General features: G+C 40.2%; 1 protein-coding gene across 7 annotated transcripts in view; it reads right to left on the bottom strand.

The window, feature by feature from the left end:
- Positions 1 to 22403, bottom strand: part of ppp2r5e.L (protein phosphatase-2A B'epsilon subunit) — a 53528-nt gene that overhangs the window by 9775 nt on the left and 21350 nt on the right. For all 7 annotated transcript variants that reach the window (XM_041571953.1, XM_041571952.1, XM_041571954.1 and 4 more), the window contains 9 exon segments: positions 21265 to 21461; positions 18109 to 18210; positions 17411 to 17503; positions 9172 to 9302; positions 8687 to 8746; positions 3127 to 3235; positions 2597 to 2650; positions 2451 to 2501; positions 262 to 381 (listed from right to left, as the gene is read on the bottom strand). In XM_041571953.1, the coding sequence (XP_041427887.1) occupies positions 262 to 381; positions 2451 to 2501; positions 2597 to 2650; positions 3127 to 3235; positions 8687 to 8746; positions 9172 to 9302; positions 17411 to 17503; positions 18109 to 18210; positions 21265 to 21461 (917 nt within the window).

Here is a 22403-nt window from a genome sequence, read left to right as displayed (position 1 = left end):
AGTGAAACAGCCAGCTTTGCATATTCCCTAATAAAGCCGAAGTAGCATGAAAATGGCAACAGCTACTAACAAAAACATGCCAGTTCTAGCAGGGCAAGAATATATGTCACACATTGTTTAGCGATGGACTGGACTAGCTTCAACTTTAATAAAAACAAAGGTAATAGAAATGCAGAAGTGCTCAGCTGTACTTCTTCACTGGCAATCACATAATATAAGCATCTGCTCTCAGCTGTCACTGCCACTCATACAAACACTCACCTGGAAGTGAGGGCTTGATACACACTTGGCAATCTGTTTAAACAAAGGTTCCTGAATTTTAACGAATTGTGAGGGTTCAATCACATCGAGAATCTCCTCCAGCTCTCCTAGGAACATAACCTGAAGCAGAATAAAGCAGAACATCTTTGAACATTTCAAAAAGGAAAGAATTTAAACTTTAGCACAGATAAGAGATTGGCAAGCTCTGATTCCTACAGACAGAACAATAAAACTAAAGAACCCACAATTAACTCTCTAAAATTAGCATTAAATGTTAGACCCTTCAACACCTTCAAATACTAATGGAGTTATTTACTAAAATCCGAATTGATTTTATATTTAATTTTGTTTAAAAAAAAAAACTACGACCAAATTCCCATGCCCGATTTTATCTTATTTATTAATAAACTCGATTTAAATGGATCACGGAAAAACTCAATAAAATCAAGCAAAAACCAGAATCTAATTTTTCAGGCTTTTTCCTTGAATTGCATGATTGAGTTTTTGCATGAAAAAGGCCAATTTTCAGGCTAAACAAAGCACAGACTACAAAAACTTCAAATTGAGATAGGTGCCACTCCCATTGACTTATACATGACCTCGACAGATCTGATATAGCGGATTTTTGGATTTGCAGCATTCGGATTTTAATACATAACCTTAGACTCGTATGTAGCTCTCTGCTTTCTAATACAGGCATGTTTAATTCAGCAAGTTAACCTAGTTTTTGGCAAGATTAGTTTTAAGTGTATTGGCTCATGAAGCCAATACACTAGTGTTTATTAGAAATTGCCCTGGCTGACCCAAATGGAGTCCAATAAACTAGGAGAAGTGACAGACAGGGGGGATTTCCATGATTTTACTTTTTTCTGTTGGATGTCAGCAACATAATGTCATAATGTGCCTACCATATAGGCTACTCCACAATTTATGTGATTTTTGGGGATTTAAATTGCTTATATTATGAATGTGTAACAAAAGCACTATTATTGTTCTGTACAGGTGGGAACTGGACAGAACAATAAAACATAATTAACAATTTACTGATGCAGGAAGCCCCTCCTGATGCTTTCCTGCTCAATTCTATCACTCTTGTCAAATTGAGCAATAAAACTGAGCCAGGTGAATTGGCAGATGTCACCAATGTCGGACTGGCCCACAGGGATACTCCTGGTGGGCCCATGTATCAGTGGGCCCTCCTGCTTCAAAACATTTGGTCTATTTCATGGGCATTACCTATTTCTATGAAAACAAAGAGACTAAATAGATTGAATAATAGATTATAGCAGGTAAAGAAAAGATAATAGCAGAATAGAGGTTGCGTGAGAAGAGGAATTATAATAGTACTGAGAGTGGGCCCCTGATCTAAGGTCTTTTGGTGGGCCCCTGTTCTAAGATTTTTGGGTGGGCCCCTGGTGTCCCAGTCGGACACTGAATGTCACTGCAATGTGGCTACTAACACCAACGGCACAGATCTGACACATCAGCCCAGGGATCCCCAACCTTTTGAACCCGTGAGCAACATTCATAAGCAAAAGGAGTTGAGGAGCAACACTACCATGAAAAATATTCTTGGGTTGCCAAATGAGGGCTGTGATTGGCCATTTGGCAGCCCCTATGTAGATTGTCAACCTACATTGAGGCTCTGTTTGGCAGTACACTTGTTTTTATACAACCAAAACTTTCCTCCAAGCCTGGAATTCAAAAATAAGCACCTGCTTTGAGGCCACTGGGAGCAACATCCAAGGGGTTGGAGAGCAACATGTTGCTCACGAGCTACTGGTTGGGAAACATTGCATCAGCCCATGGACTAATATTACTTAGTTGAGTGGGTGGGGAAAGTGAGATCTGTGCATATATGTGTCTGAGCAATGAGTCAAATCAGGCTCATTGGTTGGTCTGGTTTTGAGCTGATGCATAACAATGTTGGGGCAATATGAAGAGGCTACAAACGATGATCAAAATACATGTGAGCATTACACCTACTTCATAACCAGGAATTGTATCATAAACAGCAAGGAAAAACATACAGCCTATTAATACTACTTTCTGTTATCAGTGAATCACATAGTATGCTCCAAAAAACTGTGCTTCAAAAAGCTACATGAAAATCTGTTGATTATCTTACAAAGACATCTATAAAGGCTTCAGACAAAACCCTCACAATTACACATCATCAAGCAGCTTACCTCTTTCTGGCTGCATGTTTTCGGCCAAAATTTCATAAGCCCTCTAATGACCTATTAAAGGTTGAAAAAGCAAACATTTTTAAGTTTCCCTTCTGCATGAAAACAGGCAAAACATCCTAGTTCTAGGATTAGTTGGCAACACTTACTGGTTCTGTGAGAGTAGGATCTTTCTCTAGAAACTGTACTATGCAATACGCCAGCTACCAAAAGTAATAAAGGAAAGAAAACACAATTATAAATGGGAATGCTATACAGTTTTACATTTCATAGTCATATACAGTGAAAGATCCCCGGGGTGTTGTATTAATGTACTGGCTAGACCGCACTCATGAAGTTGGCCATAGCAACATATCAGATGTTTGCTTCTATGTCTAAATTATAACAGACAAACCAAACAAATTTCTCCACTATAGCAATTTACAAATTAACCTCCATTGGGTTCTTAATTGGTAATACTTGCTAATAATAATGGATGACTTGTCATTTACAAAGGAGTACAGAGGAAAACTCAATAAGGGTTTCTTATAAATAAAAAATCTCTATGGTGTCCTGAAAATCTGAAAATCATCTCCACTGAAATATTTTGTTGTCTTAGTTCACAGTTGTGCTATTTTGCCCCGATGAGCGTAATTGCTTTTATAGGTTAGACTGATAGTTCAGTTTGCAGAAAGCTTACCTGTGCATGGAAGAGGGATAAGCTTCGGACAGTATGCAGAGGTATCAGCACCTTAACAAGAAACTGTTTATGCTCTGCTTTCAGGGGCAATGCAAAGCCATTGATAATACTGCAAAACAGAAGTGTAACAAACATAACACTCATTGTAACGTTATTTCTGGAGAGGAAAAATGTTTATTCCTAGAACAGATCCATAACAGAATTTGTTCACAGATCAAATGCTATTGTGGTTAAAGAAATACTAAATATTTCATCCTAAATCCGACTGCCGACCAGTCTGTGGCCCCAAGTATAAAAGTAAGATATGTATGAGAAATAAGGAGATTTTGTGTACTCACCATTAAATATCTTTCTCTTCAGTCGCTTGGGGGACACAGGGAACAGTGGGGTATAGCTGGCACCACTAGGAGGTAGGACACAACATGAAACAAACTAGCTCCTCCTCCGCTGACTATACCCCTCAGCAGTAAGCGGAGCCTAATCAGTTTGTACCAAAGAATGAAGTAAGAAACTTAACTGTAATAACGGGTAACCCTGTCAGAAAAAACCGAGAGGGCCCTCATCCAGGGAGGGAAGCCCTGTGTCCCCCAAGTGACTGAAGAGAAAGAGATTTAACGGTGAATACAAAAAATCTCCTTTTCTCCATCATCTGCTTGGGGGACACAGGAAACAATGGGGACGTACCAAAGCTGTCTCCGATTAATAGGGCGGGATGAGGCCCTAAGTAGAAATAGCCACAGGCGCTTGGAGGACTTTCCTCCCAAAGCGTGCGTTAGATGCCGCAAAAGTATCGAAATGATAGACTTTTGAGAAAGAGTGGATGGAAGTCCACTTAGTGGCCTTGCATAGCTGGTCCGCTGAAGCTTGCTTTCTGAAAACCCAGGATGTGATCATCCCCCTGGTGGAATGAGCTCTAACTATCAATGGAGGATTCAGTCCCATGGCAATGTAATAACTAGGGAATCTGACTTGCGAACATCTTGCACTCTGTGCAGATAGAATTTTAGAGCTCTAACTGGAGTGCCACTTCCTTTGGGTTGGCCGGGGAAGGGCAGAATGTTGGAACAATTATCTCCTGATTCAGGTGAAATGTCAAAATTACCTTTGGCAAAAGGAAGGTTCTGTCCTGAGCACTGCTCTATCGTGGAGGAAGGTCAAGAAGGGAGGCCTACACAATAATGCAATGAGCTTAGATACGCGTCTTGCTGATGCAATCACCAATAAGAAAACCGTCTTCCAAGTGACCCACTTGGAAGGAGACCGAGGCTATGGGTTCGAACGGTGCTTTCTGTAATGCCTTAAGTACAAGTGTAAGGTCCCACGTAGGTACTGGCACCCTGAACGGGGGGTTCATGTGAGTTACCCCTTGAAAAAATCGTTGACATCCAGTAATAGAGCTAAACTCTTCTGAAAACAGAACCAAAGGAGCAGACACTTGAGATATGAGAGAGCCGAGAGATAGACCAATGGTCAATCCTTCCTGGAAAATTATAGCAGATTTGGTAATGGGAAAAACTTCAAAACTTAGTTTGTGTTTTAGACACCATTCTTGGTAAGTGGTCCATACCCTATGGTATGCTTAGGCAGAAAAACAAGGTTTCTTGCTGCCCGCATGTTAACAACAGCAGTGTCCGAAAACCCCCTTTTCTGTAGAATCTTGGTCTCAAGAGTCACGCAGTCAAGCGTAGACTTGCTGGGTTCGGGTGCTGGATTGGACCCTACTGAAGGAGATCCGGTTGAGATATTAGCGTCCATGGTTCCTCTATGGAAACATTTAGGAGATCGGAAAACCAGGTTCTGCCCTGTTCTCGGAATACTCTCTTGATTGTTCTGGGAATCAACTGAAATGATGGAAAGGCATAGGCTAGGCGAAAATTACATGGCTGTCAGGGCGTCTACCGCCGATGCTAGAGGTTCCCAATACCGTGCAAAAAAGGTTGGCACCTTTCCGTTTTCTCGGGTTGCCATGAGGTCTGCCTCTGGCATCCCCATCTTTGTGTTATTTCTAGAAAACTTCTTCTTTTAGTGCCCATTCGCCTGGATCTAGTGTTCTCCGGGTGAGAAAATCTGCCTCCCAGTTTTGGAGGCCCGGAATGTAGATGGCCGACAGTTGAGCTTGGTGAAGTTCTGCCACATGAAATATGAGGTTTACTTCGTTCAGGGCTCCTCTGCTTTTTGTGCCTCCCTGATGATTTATATAGGCTGCTGCCGTAGAATTGTCCGACTGGATATTTATCACTTGTCTTGCCAAGTCCTTTTCCCAGTGAATTAGCCCCAGTCAGATCTTTCTGGGACCGCTGACCCTGCACAGGATGTCCGTTCAGTGCTGCTCCCCATCCGAAGTGCCTTGCATCTGTCAACAGGCGCCACTGGGGTTCGCCCAGAGGTCTGCCCACGGAAAGATGATGGTTCTGAAGCACCCAGAGGAGAGATTCTCGAGTTGTGCGTGAAAGGAAGATCCTCTGCAGTAGAGATTTTTGCTTCACAGATGAAGAGTGAATGGTAGGCTTCCGTGAGGGAGGGTGCCGTTATTAGTAGGTCGTCGAGATAGGGATTGATGGATATCCCGCCATGAGTTTTGTGAATACTCGCTGGGCTGACGTCAGATCGAACCGGAGGGCCATGAATTGAAAATGCTGGTTCTGAGTAAGTATTTCTGATGGGAAGGGAAAATGGAATGTGTAGATATGCATCCTTTATGTCGAGGGAAGCCAAGAACTCATCTAGGTCCATTGCTGCAATGATGGATTTGAGGGACTCCATTTTGAACCTTCATGGCCGAATAAACTTGTTGAGAGCCTTGAGGTCTAGTACCGGACATCCCGACCCTTCTTTTTTTTTTTTTTGGTACCACGAATAGGTTTGAGTAGTGGCCCCTGAATTTTCCTCCAGCTGGAACTGGTATAATTACTTGTGTACAGGAGGTTGTTGACCGTCTCCTGAAAAGCTCTTTTTCTAGGTTCTTGAGGAAGCCTCAAGAACCAAAGAAGCGATAGGGAGGTAGGGAGGAAAATTCTAGATGGTAGCCCCAGCTTCCCACCTAGTGTACCCAGGAATCTTGTGTGATTGTGAGCCAAGTATCCGCAAAGTGTTTTAGTCTTCCTCCCAATGGTCTGTGATCTGATGGAGAAAGCACCCCGTCAAGCCGAGGCCTGTTTGTCCATCGGTCCAGCGAAAGACTTGCGGGATTGCCATTAAGATCTGGGCTAGCCTCCAAAATGTCTTCTGTTTAAAGTTGACTGTCTTGTAGGAAATGACTTGTTGGTCTTACTTTGTGATGGACGAAAAATCTTCCTTTACAAAAAAGGTGCGAACCTTCTGCTGAGGTAGGAGAGTACCGTTATCCCCTGTAGCTAGACTAATGATCTTGTCAACATCGGGGCCAAAGAGAAGAGTTCCTTCAAAAGGCAGGGGGGTCAGGGACTTTTATGATGAAAAATCCGCAGACCAGAGCTTCATCCACAAAGACCTTCGTGCTGCTACCGATAATGTTCTGCAAATCACTTGAGCAGCATCTAGGGCAGCCTCACAAATGTAATCATTTGCCTCCTTGATCTGTGATGCCCATTGGGGGAGTTCATGTCAAGGTGTTCCTGCAAGAGTAGCTTGCAGTAGGGATTCTGTCGAAGAATGGATAGCCATTCTCACCCAGGCTGTGGCTAAAAACTGGGCGGAGAGAGGTCCCTGAGGCTGAAAATAAGGAGCGAATGAGACCATCTAATTTCTTGTCCATGTAATCCTTAATGAAGAGGCATCCGGGACAGAGAGGGCTGTGTTCCTGGAAAGTCTGGAAACAGGGGCATCCACGGAGGGTGGTGATGACCATTTTTCTACCAGATCTGATTAGAATGGAAAGATTTTTAGGAATCTACGATTTGCCTGAAAACATCTCTCCAGTTTGTCCCATTCCTGTTGAACTCTTTGATCTAGTTGCGAATGTGAGGGGAACGTTGGAGAAAATATACTATTTCGCTTGAATAGTGTCTTAGAGATATCCGGATTGTCTCCCGGATCTTGCAGGTTAAGTGTCTCTATGACTGATAAAATCAAGGAGCCTCCTGCCTTAGAAGAAATTTTTGTGGATTCCTCCCCCTGCGTATCTGGGAGAGTTCCCCCTCAGAGAGATAAGGTTCCTCCTCTGGTTCTGCCAGTGGTGGGGAAGGGTTTCTCAACATACCCTCGCTCTCCTCATCCGAAGAAGAAGGAGCTCTGCGCTTGGAAGTCCTTGGTGTTGGGAGTGTCTAGTCTAGCCAGAAGCTTATCCAAGGATAGGGCTAGCTTTGGGATACCTGAGGCTAGATGTGCTGCCTGCGCCCCTACGGCTGCTGAAGTTCTTAGAGAGGGGCTGTTTTCTCCAGTGGAGCTGATGCACCTGGGGAGGAGGAGAGCCTGAGTGTTCAGGGCTATGCTCTCTTGGTTCACATTTTGCACAGAGAGCCTCTTTGTGGCCTGCTGGCAGTCTTTTGTGGCATTTGGCACTTGCCAGAATTTGACTGTGACAGATGCTGGCCCCCTGGAAAAAGGTACCTCACTGGATCCTTTGGACATGGTGAGAGGTGTACCAAGTGTGAGGGGTAGCCAAAGATATAAAGGCTGGATGACCCTTTGAAAACGTGTCTCACTTATGAAAATGAGTTTTTTTTTTTAATTCCTCCTCAGGAAAAACGTATATGAGGGGGATGTAACTCCCTGCAGTTGGTCTCCACTGAACCGAGGGGTCTGCCTGGCACTATGCGGGGAGTGAGAGTGATATATAGCTCTTTCCGTTTTGCTGAACTCTTTTTACTTGATGTGCTGTTATAAAATGGCACCTATGCGACGTGCCGCCTTCGCACTCATGCAATGCTTCATCTCGAAATGGCGGCGCGAAAAGAAGATTGAGGAAAATACATTTTCCCTCTCTGCTTGCCGGACTTGCGGTCTCCACACCGTGAACGGGCATCTGCTGCCAGATGGTAGTGAGTGAATCTGCAGTCACTGCTCCCCTTGTATCTCACTAAGGCATAAGGGCTGTTCCTCTGGTGCCCAACACTACACCAATGGACTGTCAACCAGTGGTGGATGCACAAGAAGGCTATGCATGGGTAGTGGGTGTTTCTTCAGTAAAGTATACTCGCCTTCCCCAAGACCCTTCTGTGCCATTTTGTTTTCCCGGCAGCCAACTCTCCTCCTGAGGGAGAAGGAGAGGGAATTAGGCTGGTGGTCAAGTATAACATAACCCCGATGACAGGCTCCCACGCTGTAAGATGTCAATGTGGCAACCTACTCAGTGTAGGTTTCCTGAACATCTCCAATGTCAGTGAAATCAACTGAACATAAATATATAGCCAGCAGAGGAGGAGCTAGTTTGTTTCATGTTGCGTCCTACCTCCTAGTGGTGCCAGCTATAACCCACTGTTCCCTGTGTCCCCCAAGCAGATGATGGAGAAAACAGGTATTATCATTATAATCGCAACACTTATTTCTGCCACAAGAATATCACCATTCACTTTAATTCAGTTATCATTTGCCCACACGTTTCCCCCCCCACCACCGCATTCCATTTATTATTAGAGCTTACCTTCCTAATATTTCCAGCAATTCTGCTACTCCATTAAAGTGTTCAGTTTCATAAACAAATCTAGCAAATAAAAGCAGAAGATAATTAGAATAGGGACTCTGAATTGCAGGGGCCAGAAAACATAACACCATATAGGAACTTAGAATTAAGTTAGTCTGCACGCTTCTAGAAAGCATATTTAATATATATATATATATATATATATATATATATATATATATATATATATATATATATATATATATATATATATATATATATATATATATATATATATATATATATATATAGGCGATATGTGAAGGTAATTACCAAGTTGATTTGTAAGCCTGTGAAAAAAAATTGCGTAGTATGGCCAAAAGTTAACATTTTTAGTGAGGAACACAGTCTAGTGAGGCCTTTACTGAAGCACTTCATTTTTAAAGGTCAATTTGTGTTAATATAACCTCATGGATTATATATTTATACAGTAAAATCCTACTTACCGTAGAAAAATATTGTTAATCTGTTTTCGAATAAATGCTCGGAGTCCCAGAAACTTGCCATAAATTCTGTGCAAGACTGTTTTTAAATAGTCCCTTTCACGTGGGTCTTCACTGTCAAACAGCTCTAAAAGCTAAAAGGAGGAGTAATTAGTATCATAGTCCAGACTAAATATGAATATTGGAAACAACATAATTAAGTACATTGACTGCATGAATAGTAATGTACATGTATATGTGCAAATACTTGTTTAGGGATGCACTGAATCCACTATTTTGGATTCGGCCAAACCCTCGAATCTTTCATGACAGTCGGCCTAATACCAAACCAAATCTGATTGCTAATTTGAATACGCAAATCAGGGACAGGAAGGGGGAAAAAAGGCAAAAAAAGAGAGAGAACCGTGCCAGCAGCGTGCCGTTAAGAACAGTTTTACTTCCTTGTTTTATGATGAAAATCACATGGTTTTAAGGATTTGGATTCAGTTTGGCAAGGCACGAGGATTCTGTGGATTCCTGCTGAAAAGGGCTGAATACCGGACAAATACCGAACCAAATCCTGGATTTGCTGCATCCCACTTGTTGCTCCAATTTTATTAGGCTTTAAATCTAAATAAAGTTTTTTTTTATGTTTTGTTTGTACAGTATGTAGAAAAAAATATCCTGAGTTAGTGTGGTGCAAGGTCCTTTAAATACATACCATTGTCAGCAGACAATATTACATGGGAAAACTCAGACAATAAGATTTGCCAACAGGTTTTCCGGCAACATTGTGTTTTATGCACGTAAGAAACATCCCAGCCATATATCAAAGAGCACAACTATGTACCTGTTTTAAAATCAGCATTGTTTATCACTTACAGTATGTTTCCACTCACAGCAGGACTTAAAGGGGAAGGAAACCTAGTCGGCGCAAACCCCCCACCCCCCCTCCCGTTTGTTGCCCACCCTCCCTCCTCCCCCCTGGCCTACCCGTCCCGCTGGGCAAATGCCCCTAACTTGTTACTTACCCTTCTGCGCAGGTCCAGTCCAGGGAGTTCACAGACGACATCTTCTTCCACGCGATCTTCTTCCTGCTGTGAACGGCGTTTTGGCGCATGCGCAGAAGGATCATTTCGCCGGTACGGATCTACTGCGCATGCGCCGAAAGTCACGCGCATGCACAGTAGATCGTACCAGCGAAACGATCCTACTGCGCATGCGTCGTTCACAGCAGGAAGAAGATCGCGTGGAAGAAGATGTCGTCGGTGAACTCCCTGGACTGGACCTGCGCAGAAGGGTAAGTAACAAGTTAGGGGCATTTGCCCAGCTGGACGGGTAGGCAAGGGGGGAGGGTGGGCAACAAACGGGGGTGGGGGTGGGGGGTTTGCGCCGACTAGGTTTCCTTCCCCTTTAAGTTTTGTTTTCAAATATTTACAGTCCCATATGTGTGTGTGTTCCTTATGCATAAGTAAAAGGGAATAGAAAGGACCCCTTGCCATTTACTACTCCAATATGTATGCCTTGAGGCTTGGCATAGGCTTTTAGCAAAGTTTGTGAGTTAAAAACCACTGATCCCAGGCATAAATCTCTACTGGCAGCTATAGTACATTGGACAAAATAAAAAACATTACATTGGATTTATATATATATATATATATATATATATATATATATATATATATATATATATATATATATATATATATACACGTTAATCTGTTTTCCTTGCACATCATTTTCACAGAAAAGTTTAGCACAGGTATGGGACCTGTTATCCAGAATGTTCGGGATCTGGAGTTTTCCAGATAATGGATCTTTCTGTAATTTTGATCTTCTTACCGTAAATTTTCTAGAAAATCATGTAAACATTTAATAAACACAATAGGCTGGTTTTGCTTCCAATAAGGATTAATTATACTATAGTTTGGATCAAGTACATGGTACGTTTTTATTAACACAGAGAAAAACGATATACATTTTTAAAATTTGGATTATTTGGATAAAATGGAGTCTATGGGAGATGGGCATTCCGTAATTTGGAGCTTTCTGGAGAGTTTCCGGATAATGGATCCCATACCTGTAATATAATTGGTTTGTCTGTATCTGCACCGACAGGCTGAGTGTCAGCCTGTGTTTAGACACATGGAGCAAATTTCTGAAGTGACATCTGCTCAATGTGTTTCATACACGCCAATGATGTGTATGTCAGTACAGATATTGGAAGCAGTAGATGGGAGGTTATCATAGTACATAGTAAGTTATACATAGTAAGTTAGGTTAAAAAAGTCCATAAGTTCAGCCTTTAAACTCTATTCTAACCTGCTGAACTGCTAATTGATCCAGCTTTTCTCCAATCCATAGGTACCATACCAGATGAAAGCGAATCGGAAAAAGTCAGAAATAGGGGCTGGTCTAAAACTGAACTAAGCTCTCTTAGAACCCGGGGGTGTATGCCATCAGGCCCTGGAGCCTTGTTTACATTCATTTTTATTAAAGCTTTATGAATCTTATCCTGAATCAGCCACTGATTAGATTGAGCTGAGCCATCAGTGCAGCTATGAAGTGAGCCTGGGAACTCAGACTCCTCTATTGTATACACTGAAGAAAAGAACTGATTTAGCACATTTGCCTTTTCTGTATCTGTTACAACCATACTGGTACCATTATTTATAGGAGCAACACTCTGTTTTGGGGTTAGTCTTAGCCTCTGCCACTATGCACTCTTCATTTCCTTTCTTTGCCTTCTGGATTGCTGTTTTACAACATTTATTATAGTGTTTATATTCATTAAATGCAGCTTCTGTCCCCACAGACTTGTAGTTTTTAAATGCCTTTCTCTTCTTTCCAAGTAACTACTTTAATTCTATATTAAGCCACATAGGGTGATTCTTAGAGATTTTACATTTACTCCTTAAGGAAATAAATTGAGAAAAGTAATGATTTAATATTTTAAATGACAACCATTTCTGTTCTGTGTTTTAGCTGAAAACGTAATGCCCCAAAAAATGCTCTGAACGGCAGCCCTCAAGGCACTAAAATTAGCTTTTCTAAAATTCATGGTTTTTGTTGCCCCATATATTTGTTTTTTGCACCAGACATTAAATGATATAACATTATGGTCAATATTACCCAGGGGTTCAATAACTTGCACATTTGCTATAAGTTCTGGGTCATTAAAGATCACTAGATCCAGAATAGCATTTTTCTGATTGGCTCCTCAACAACCTGTGCCATAAAATTGTCATGCAACAAGTTTATAAACTTGTTCCCACTAACTGATCTGGCAGTACTGTTGCTCCAGTCAATATCAGGGTAATTAAAATTCCCCATTATCATCACTTTACCCAAACTAGCAGCCTTTTCTATTTGCATCAGGAGCTTAGCCTCCTCCTTCTCACTTACATTAGGGGGTCTATAACATACCCCTACAATTAACTTGCTGGACTCTATACAATTGCCTGGAAAATGCTGGCGAAGTAAAGCCAAGCATGAGAATCCTGTGTGCCATTATCTGTAGCCTTACAGTGACTGATTGGAATTACGCTGTCAGTTTTAAAGATTCACAGAATGCACCAAGCTATTCAGAGAATGCACAGGCCGTCACATGCTTAGCACAGTATAGGATCACTTACATCTAGTAGTTGGCAAAGTCATGTATTTGTAAAGGCAGGAAGGGCATTCAAATCTTATATATCAGCCCCATGCCATTCCCAAAAAAATAAAATTGGGTGAAATTGCACCAATATATTCATTGCTCCAGTACGGACATTTTTCCAAAATAAAGGTGCCGAAACCAGAATACAAGAGATGAAATAGAGTGCAAATACAGCAGAGTCTGTAGAAATACACACACCTGACCAGTCCATGATCCATAAATATCCAAGTGATTTCATACCTTGAATAGTTTGCCAAAGGTATGGGATCCGTAATCCGGAAACCAGTTATTCAGAAAGTTCCAAATTACGGGAAAATGAATCCTTATTGGAAGCAAGACCAGCCTATTGGGTTTATTTCATATTTAAATGATTTTCTAGTAAACTTAAGGTATCAAGATCCAAATTACAGAAAGATCTGTTATCAGGAAAACCCCAGGTATCCATTATTCTGAAACTCATTATGCAGAAAGCTGCAAATATTTTAATCAAATAATTTTACTTTTTTAAAAATGATTTCCTTTTTCTCTTTAATAATAAGACAGTATATGGTTCCTGATCCCAGATATAATTCAGCTTTAATGGAGGCAAAACAATACTGTTTATTTAAAGTTTAAATATTGTTTTATTAGAATTAAGGTATGGAGAGCCATATTATGGAAAGATACCTCATCTAAAAAAAAACAGTATCTGAGCATTCTGGATAACAGGTCCCATACCTGTATTATTTTGTAATATAAATGTAGTTTATTTTAATCATGGTATGGTCTCTATTATCTGCCGGACAAAAACACTTGAGTCCTGCTGTTTGTACAGATTCTAAACATCTTTATAACAGAGCAAGAGCCTCATAAGACTAGTAACAAGATCAATATGCATTCAGCTCGGGGTTTCAAATGTTTCACCCATATCCAGTATAAGGCTTATGCAGCATATGGAGATTTGTTAGTATGACATCTACCAAGGCTGCTGAGCAGAGATTCTATATGCATTTTGAATGCTGACCTCTGCATCTTAGGGAGACAGTTGCCAACACATTATGTTTCCCATAAATTTTGCCTGAAGAAAGCTGTATTGTATTGCTACGACTTGTCACGGTTAAAGGGATACTGTCATGGGGAAAATTTTTTTTTTCAAAATGAATCCGTTAATAGTGCTGATCCAGCAGAATTCTGCACTGAAATCAATTTCTCAAAAGAGCATATTTTGAAATCTGACATGGGGCTAGACATATTGTCAATTTCCCAGCTGCCCCAAGTCATGTGATTTGTGCTCTGATAAACTTCAATCACTCTTTACTGCTGTACTGCAAGTTGGAGTGATATCACCACTCCCTTCCCCCCCCCCAGCAGCCAAACAAAAGAACAATGGGAAGGTAACCAGATAGCAGCTCCCTGGCAGATCTGAGAACAACACTCAATAGTAAAAACCCATGTCCCACAGACACATTCAGTTACATTGAGAAGGAAAAACAGCAGCCTGCCAGAAAGCATTTCTCTCCTGGGGGCAAATTCACTAAGATTCGTAGTTGCGCCAGGCGCAACTTCGCCGTGCTTCGCCGCACTTCGCCAGGCGTAGTTTCGCCAGCGCTCCGCAAATTCACTAAAATCCGAAGTTGCGCACAGGGGTTGCGAAGTTGCACTAGAGTTGATTCTCTAAGTGAAGCGAAGTTACGCTAGCGAAGGTTAATTTGCATACGGCGCCAAATTCAAATTTCAATGGAGGAATACGTATCAGCACTACAAATGCCTAGAAAACCTTCAAAACATCAAATAAAATTTCTATTTTGCCCTACACATGTGCGCACTGTATAGTTAAGTTGCCATGAGTTAGGAAATGTAGGGGGGAAGGAGGGGAGCCCCAAAAAAATATCGATCTTTTTCAGCCTATCACCCATAATATAGAAAACACGCCAGCGTTTTTTGGGACTTAGAAAAAATGTGAACTTTTTTTGAAGCAATCCCTATCTACTCTATTGCGCTTCGCCTGGTCTGTGGTGGCGAAGGAAGTCTAGCGTAAAAGGTAGTGTTCAGTACACTGCGCGCGTTAGTGAATTTGCGTAGTTACGTCCGTAGCGAAAATTCGCCAGGCGTAAGGGTGCGAAGTAACACTAGCGAATCTACGCCAGCGTTCGTTAGTGAATCTGCGAAGTAACGAAAATGCCCAACGCTAGAGAATTGACGCTAGCGTTCGGCGCTTAGTGAATTTGCCCCCTAAAGTGCAGGTACAAGTCACATGACAGGGACAGCTGGGAAATTGACTAAATGTCTAGCCCCATGTCAGATTTCAAAATTTTATATAAAAAAATCTGTTTGCTCTTTTGAGAAATGGATTTCAGTGCAGAATTCTGCTGGAGTAGCACTATTAACTGATGCGTTTTGAAAAAAAACATGTTTTCCGATAGGATCCCTTTAAGCTTTATATTTATAAATAATGTATCATTATTGTTCTCTCTCTTTAAAGGGGTAACATTTAAATAACTGTATAATTATATACTAAAACAACAGCAATTGGTTACACATGAGGGAGGAATGGACAAGTCCTAATACCTGTACAGGTATAGGATCCGTTATTCGTAAACCAGTTATTTGGAAACCCGTTATCCGGAACGCTCCGAATTACAGAAAGGCCATCTCCCATAGACTCCATTTTATCAAAATAATCCAAATTTTAAATGATTTCATTTTTCTCTAATAATAAAACTAACTTGTACTTTTTCAAAACTAATATATAATTAATCCTTATTGGAGGCAAAACCAGCCTACCGTAATGTTTACGTGATTATCTAGTAGACATTAGGTATGAAGTTCCAAATTATGGAAAGATCAGTTATCTAGAAAATCCCAGGTCCCAAGCATTCTGGATAACAGGTCCCATACCTGTATTACATATTATTCATGTTTTGTTTGTTTTTGTAATATAATAACATCCCATATAAACTTCCTCCTTAAATGTATAAGAATCAGTGGAGTCAGTGCAGAAAAAACTCATGTAAGTTAAATATTCATGGAAAGATAATTTTTTTCTAATGTTGGCCGAGGCATCTGAATAACTTAAATGCCATTTATAGAACATTCTGTAAAGAGAAAGTGAAGGCAAAGTCAGCAGCAGCCGTTTTAAAATCTACATGAGAAAAGAGATTCTAAAAATATTTGTCTCTTAGCAACCCCATCTTTATATATATATGTGGTTTCAGCAAATAAACTTACAAGAGAAAGCATAACGGTTATTTAATAGTGAGGAGAAACTGAAAAGAAAATGACTGGTTGCTTTGAACTGTTATAGGGAAATCTACCAAGTGAAATAAGTGTAAATAAAAAATATACCCTGCACACAAGAGCCATTTATATTAGAATAACTTCTATTTCTAAATATATTAAATGGAGGCTCAGTAATTGATAACATTTTTAATAAACACTTCTGCCATCAGAGAGAGGCATTTAGGGGGTTTATTTATCAAAGGTCACATTTTACAGTTTTTTAGACTTCAAATGAACTCAACTTGAATGGTTTCTAACTTAAGAAAAAACATGAATGGAAAAACTTGTATCGGGGGGTTACCAACCCAAAAACTTGCATTGATCGAGTTTTCAGAGAAAAAAAAATAGAATTTCTTGAACTGATTGAGTTTTCAGGCGAAACCCTCTGAAAAAAAACATCATCATGAAGGATATATACATTTTCAAATGGTTCAAGGGACCGCTGCCATTGACTTCTACATGACCATGACAGGTTTTAGATGTGTATTTTCTGATTCAATCTATTTCCAAGGTTGGGGTATAATAAATCTAATATAATAAAATTTGGGGGAAAAAAATATATTTTTACTATAAATAACCTAGAAAACTCCATTTTTCTTTTGTGGAAAACACAACTCGAACATTAATAAATCTGCCCCTTAGTGTCTTAAGGCTCCAGATAATCCAACATTGAGGTCCCACTCTAACAATTGGATAGTGCTAAATGTAATGGGTCTTATATAGACCCGTGCTGGGAATAAGAAATGACTGATGCCACGGAGGCCCACTGGGAGATCCTGTTGCCAGTCTGAACCTTTTGTAACCTACAGCCGACCTTACATACTGCTCAGTAAAGTCCTTGCAGTGCATAACATGAAATGGGTCAGTTTCATTCATCACTAGTTGGTAGTAACATCTTACTTCAGATTCAAGCTACCTCTATATTGCTTTATGTGTGCAGAGCCCTGGCAGACTACTGTCAGCTCAACATGGGCTCAGGGATACAACACTGTCACTCCCATTGTGGTGAATGTACAACAGGAGGGTGGAGGGCTCCAGTTCACAGAATTGTGTGTAGGTGTCGTTTTATTTTCAGGAATTGTGCAGATAAAAATATACATGTAACAAATAGGAAGTGCAGGAGATAAAAGATTAAGGATGCCCTGTAGATATTACAACCAAAGTGGGTGTATTTAACAGTTTATGTCTTTAGTTCCTGAATGCTCAACATCTGACCAGATCCAACTTTTACAATGAGAGTAAATGTCAGGGTTAATTTATTAGAAGTTACACTACAGGGTCTGAAAAATGGCAATCCTTGCATTAAAGTACATTTTATAGAACTTTTTTCGAAATGTTTATGCTTACCTGTAAGACAAATTTTTGATCTATATACTTTTTGGCAATACTGGGTTGAAATTCTTGATTTTCCAAAAATCGTATGAAAAATTCATATACAAGCTGAAAGAAAGGTGAACAAAGAGAAGTGTTTCAAGCCATGAATATACAATTTACAAGATTAGCTTTCACAAACCCAATCTCACAGCAGCATGCTCTTGCCCGATAAATAGCCGTACATGAGTAAATTAGCAATCCCTGCTTTATGGATTTTTCTCCCAGGGACGCAACTACAAAGGAAGCAGACCCTACGAGTGCAGGGGGGGGGGTCAGGAGCTTAGGGTGCCCAGTAAGGCCTTAACTATTAAACAAATTAAATCTTGGTAAAATTCAACTAACCAATGTTTTGAGGCTCTAAATTGAATATGTGGTGTACTACTTCCTGTACTACTATGTAGTCAAGTAGTACTTCCTGTACTACTATGTAGGCAAGTAATGTTTCAACTTGCCTTGACTATTACTTTAGGCAGTGAAAATAAAGAACAAAGTTTCAATTCCAAATTGAAAGGCCCAACAATGCGTTTCTAAAGCAACAAAATCAGTAGCCATAAGTGGGAGTGGCACGCCTATTTTTAGACAAAACTAACAAAACTTGACTTACAACTATTATCATGAGTGCACAGCAGATCTATGGATAATGGAGTTGTCATGTGAATGCACAACAGTACCTGTAAATGTGGCCATGATGCTTCAAGCGTGGGTTCATCTTCCTCAGGATCAAACTCGTTACTGTCACTCGGGGGAAGAGTTCTAAATATATTGCAGGATACCTACAGCATACAAGAACATATTAGCATTTATTGTAGCAGCAAAAGTACAAACATTCCACTCATATGTCAATTGTAAAAATAATTATTCAGTTTCACTAAACATTAGCGTAGCAGCCATGTAGCAACTGTTCCAAGAATAACTAGGGTAGCAAGTCTTTAAAGGGATTCGGTCAAGATTTTTATGGTATAGTTTTGATTTCTAATTTACACTGTTACATTACAAATAATTCACTGTACAATATATAAAATTTTATATATATCTATATATAAATTTTTTAGTAGTTCGCTAGGGAAGTAGACCTATTCTAGCGCTACTTCGCACCCTTAAGCCAGGCGAAGTTGCGCTATGGCGAATGGGACATAACTACGCTAATTCACTAACTTGCGCATTTTACTGAATGTTACCTCTTGCGCCAGACTTGCCTTCGCCACCTCAGACCAGCCGAAGTGCAATAGAGTAGCTAGGGCTTGCTTCAAAAATTGTTGAAATTTTTTCTAAGTCCCAAAAAACGCTGGCGTTTTTTCCTTTTTTAAGGGTGATAGGCTGAAAAAGATTGTAAATTTTTTTGGGAGTACCCTCCTTCCCCCCTACATTTCCTAACATATTCAAAATTCGCCTGGCGAAGTGTGGCGAAGGCGTCGCTAGCATATTTTCGATGCTTAGTGAATTTGCCCCCACGATGGAACTGCTTTCAGATAAGCTATTGTTTTTCCTACTCACTGTAAATGAAAGTCATGGTGGGACTTGGATTTTTACTACTGAGTGCTATTCTGCTATCAAGAACTTGGTGGTGCAACAAAAGGCAGCATACTAGTTTTTAATCTTACAGTGCTATATAATGCAATAATGATGGCTAAAAAGCAAACATTTTGAACGTAAAAAGTATATTAGCCTTTTGTATTTGCACAGCTGGAGACCAGGACTAAACATTTATACATTCTCAATGGTTAATGTGAGCGGCATCCCAAACAAATGTTAAAAAAGGCAGCTCCACATCACCATTCCATGTATCATCACTTCATAGGATGGGAAGTCCCATTTTAATTATAAACGCACGGGTGTTTCCTCCTTCAAAGCACAGGATGGAAAAGCCATCAATAGTTAAAAGTTCAGGAAAGAGAAGCCTGGGAGTAAAGTTGCAGCAAACATGTGGGTAAAATGAATTCTGGTTTTGATGCAAGTGCAAGTTTGTTCCTCTCCATCAGCTGGCAAGTAGAGTAGCAACTTCAGATGCGTCAGACATTCAGCTGGATACTAAATTGCTGGGTTCTCACAATAGCATGTTTGTATGCTACTATCCTTACGTACAGCATTAGGAACAGACTGCTACCCTGTTGATAAAATGGAATAGTCACACAGGGTGTGATGACTAAGGATCCAATGTTTTGGACACCTTCAATCATTTTCTTACATAACATCTGCACTTCACAATATCACAGTGTCGGTTATTGAGAGAACTATTTAACTATCATAATCGCTGACAACAAAAAAAAATGAAATTCCAAATGTGCTGAGGGGAGCCATTAGCTCCTCATGAACCTTTGGCTGCAATAATGGTGTTATGTTCCTTGTAGCTAGAAATTATAGGGCTTAGAACACCCTTCTGACTTAATTGCAGATCAAAATATAGGAAACAATGGTCACCAACATATAGGAAGCCGCAAGTTCTGCTAGGAATGTTGATTATAAGGGTATTGCCAGCTCATCAGCATAGCAATGACATTCTGGAAGCTGTCCTGCTTGCCCCAAGCCAGCCCATCCTCTCCCAGAGCCATGTTAATGCAGTTTACATCAAACAGGAACCAAGGATTCAGCTGATTAGGGATTAAAGTTACTTACCATTAACTTGGGTGTGTGAGGGGGTGGGGAGTAGTGCCCAGCTCTCTTACTATGTGCTATATAGCTTTTAGGGGTCCGTTTACTAAAGCGCACTAAAAATATGCGCACAAAATACAGAAAATGTATCACCGGTTTACCAACCTGCGGTAAATATAAATTTGCGAATTCTCTTGCGCAAGAATATAACGCTACGTACACATTAATGGCTGGTTTACTAAACAGCGAAATGGGCAAAAGACAAAAATTTACGCAAGAATATTCACAAAATTTTACCACCACCTATGTAGTGGCGCAAAAGTATTTTTTTGGCCAGAAAATTCTCAAGGGGCAGGAAATATCCCATAATACTTTTTTGTTTTACCCATCATTCTTTGCTGACAGGAGAGAGATCTGTAGCTATTGCTGACAGGAGAGAGATCTGTAGCTATTGCTGACAGGAGGTTTTGGCTTCTGCTTCTATCTGTTGCAAAAGCAGCAGTTTCAGCTCAGAGATGTATTATTGGCAGCGGCATCACAGTCCAAGGATTTGTCAGCCTCTACGCTTTTTTGTTTCATTGTGATTGGCTACATTAAACTGTGCATTTCTATGAAGCAAAGAGATTGACTGGTATGATTTCTTGTTCATATTGGCAGAAGGGTTTATATGATGCAGACATGTTTGATTGGTGTTACTCTGGTAATCTTGTTGGATGGTATTATCATCAGTCAATAAAGTTTATGAGTTTTTAAGATGCATTTCTGGCCATAAATGTCACAGTAAAAATTGCTTCAATAACCACCACGTAACGTAATTTGCAGGTAGAAAATTCTCAACTCGGTAAAATTACGCTAACGTAAGTTGGTTCATTAATGTAGTTACCGCAAGTGACCGCAATGACTTCTGAGCACATCGCTGTTTAGTAAACTTTAGTTGCTGCGAATATTCTGGCGGAAAGATATTCACATCGATAACATGCGGAAACAATGTCAAATTTACCGCACTTTAGTAAACGGACTCCTTAATCTTAAGGGTGTGTTATGGATATAGGTCTCTCATATCGTACATTTTTTAATATTAAAAAGTGTTTTTTTTTCCCACAAAGAACAGTGATGCAAGAAAAGCACGAGGCACAGTGAACGTTTAATGAAAATCAATATTCCTGAAAAAGCTTGACTCTTCCATTTTTGTTATTACAGCAGTTTCCCAGTTCCCCTCTGTATTCATAATTACTCACCATTCTAACTACTTCAGGATAAGTCTGTTCCGTCAAGCACCCTCTGCTTATTGTAATGTAATCCACCAGTTCATTCAGAGTGGAGCGCTTGTATTCTTTCATTTTAAGATCAGACAGTGTATCCATGAAATCAAAAATGACACAGCACTGTTGAAGCTTCTTAAGGAATAGCTCAGGTTGCTCTGAGGTTGGGATGTCTGCAAGAGAAAACAGAAAACCTTGATTTATTTTACGCTTTTCCACAGTTCTTGTTAGAGAATCATATTATTTATAGTTTATATTTACACAGAATAAAAATTGCATGGAATAAATTGCTGCCATGGCAAAGCCCAGATCATGCAGTCTTTTTAACTTTCTTCTTGGGGAAAATGTAATGTTGCATTAAACAAAAACAGAGGTGTGCTCCCATGATATCTACATTTAGGTCAAATAAAGCACAAAAAGTATTTATTGAAAAAACATCTGAGGCCCTACAAAATTTGTGTGAAGAGCACTTAACCATCACAGTCTATGACTACACTTAGTATGAAACACATAAGGCTCTGTTAGAGATGTTATTCCAATAAACACTTTTATACAGAGTATTTCTACTGGCTCAGAAACTCCCAATACTGCCTTGTGCAGCCTAATATTGAATTTAATGTCAACCACCTGTCCGTGTGTGTACAGAAGAATATTTTCACATGCAATAAATTAAATCTTCTTATAATTATTAATAGAAGAATGAGTCCCCTTTATTAATTAACCGTACACTGCTACCACTCACACGAAACAACTTAGAAAAGTTTGCCGAGTTCGTAAGAGTAACCCTACTGAGACTCGGATACAGCACGTGGAAGCTATCCGAAAACGGCTATTGGTGAACTGGAACTGGCTATTGGTGAAATTGCGCAAAGAACATCACTGCCCCAGGGCCAACACAAAAGGATACCGCTATCCAAGACCGCTAACATCCGCAACAGCTTTAATACACCAATGACAACTGCGATCCTGTAAGTATAAAATTACTGGGCCATTGAAAGGGATCACTTGCGGTACTTCACTATAGTAGCCCTTTTTACCAACAGGTGCAGGTTCCGTTCCACAACCTCAGGAAGCCACCATCTATATGCCAATTTTGTCCCAGAATGTGAGTAGGT

This window comes from Xenopus laevis, chromosome 8L, assembly GCF_017654675.1.
Source record: "Xenopus laevis strain J_2021 chromosome 8L, Xenopus_laevis_v10.1, whole genome shotgun sequence".
In the NCBI taxonomy this organism is placed as follows: Eukaryota; Metazoa; Chordata; class Amphibia; order Anura; family Pipidae; genus Xenopus; species Xenopus laevis.
The sequence above is the reverse complement of the archived record's forward strand: the minus strand, read 5'-3'. Positions and strand labels throughout refer to the sequence as shown.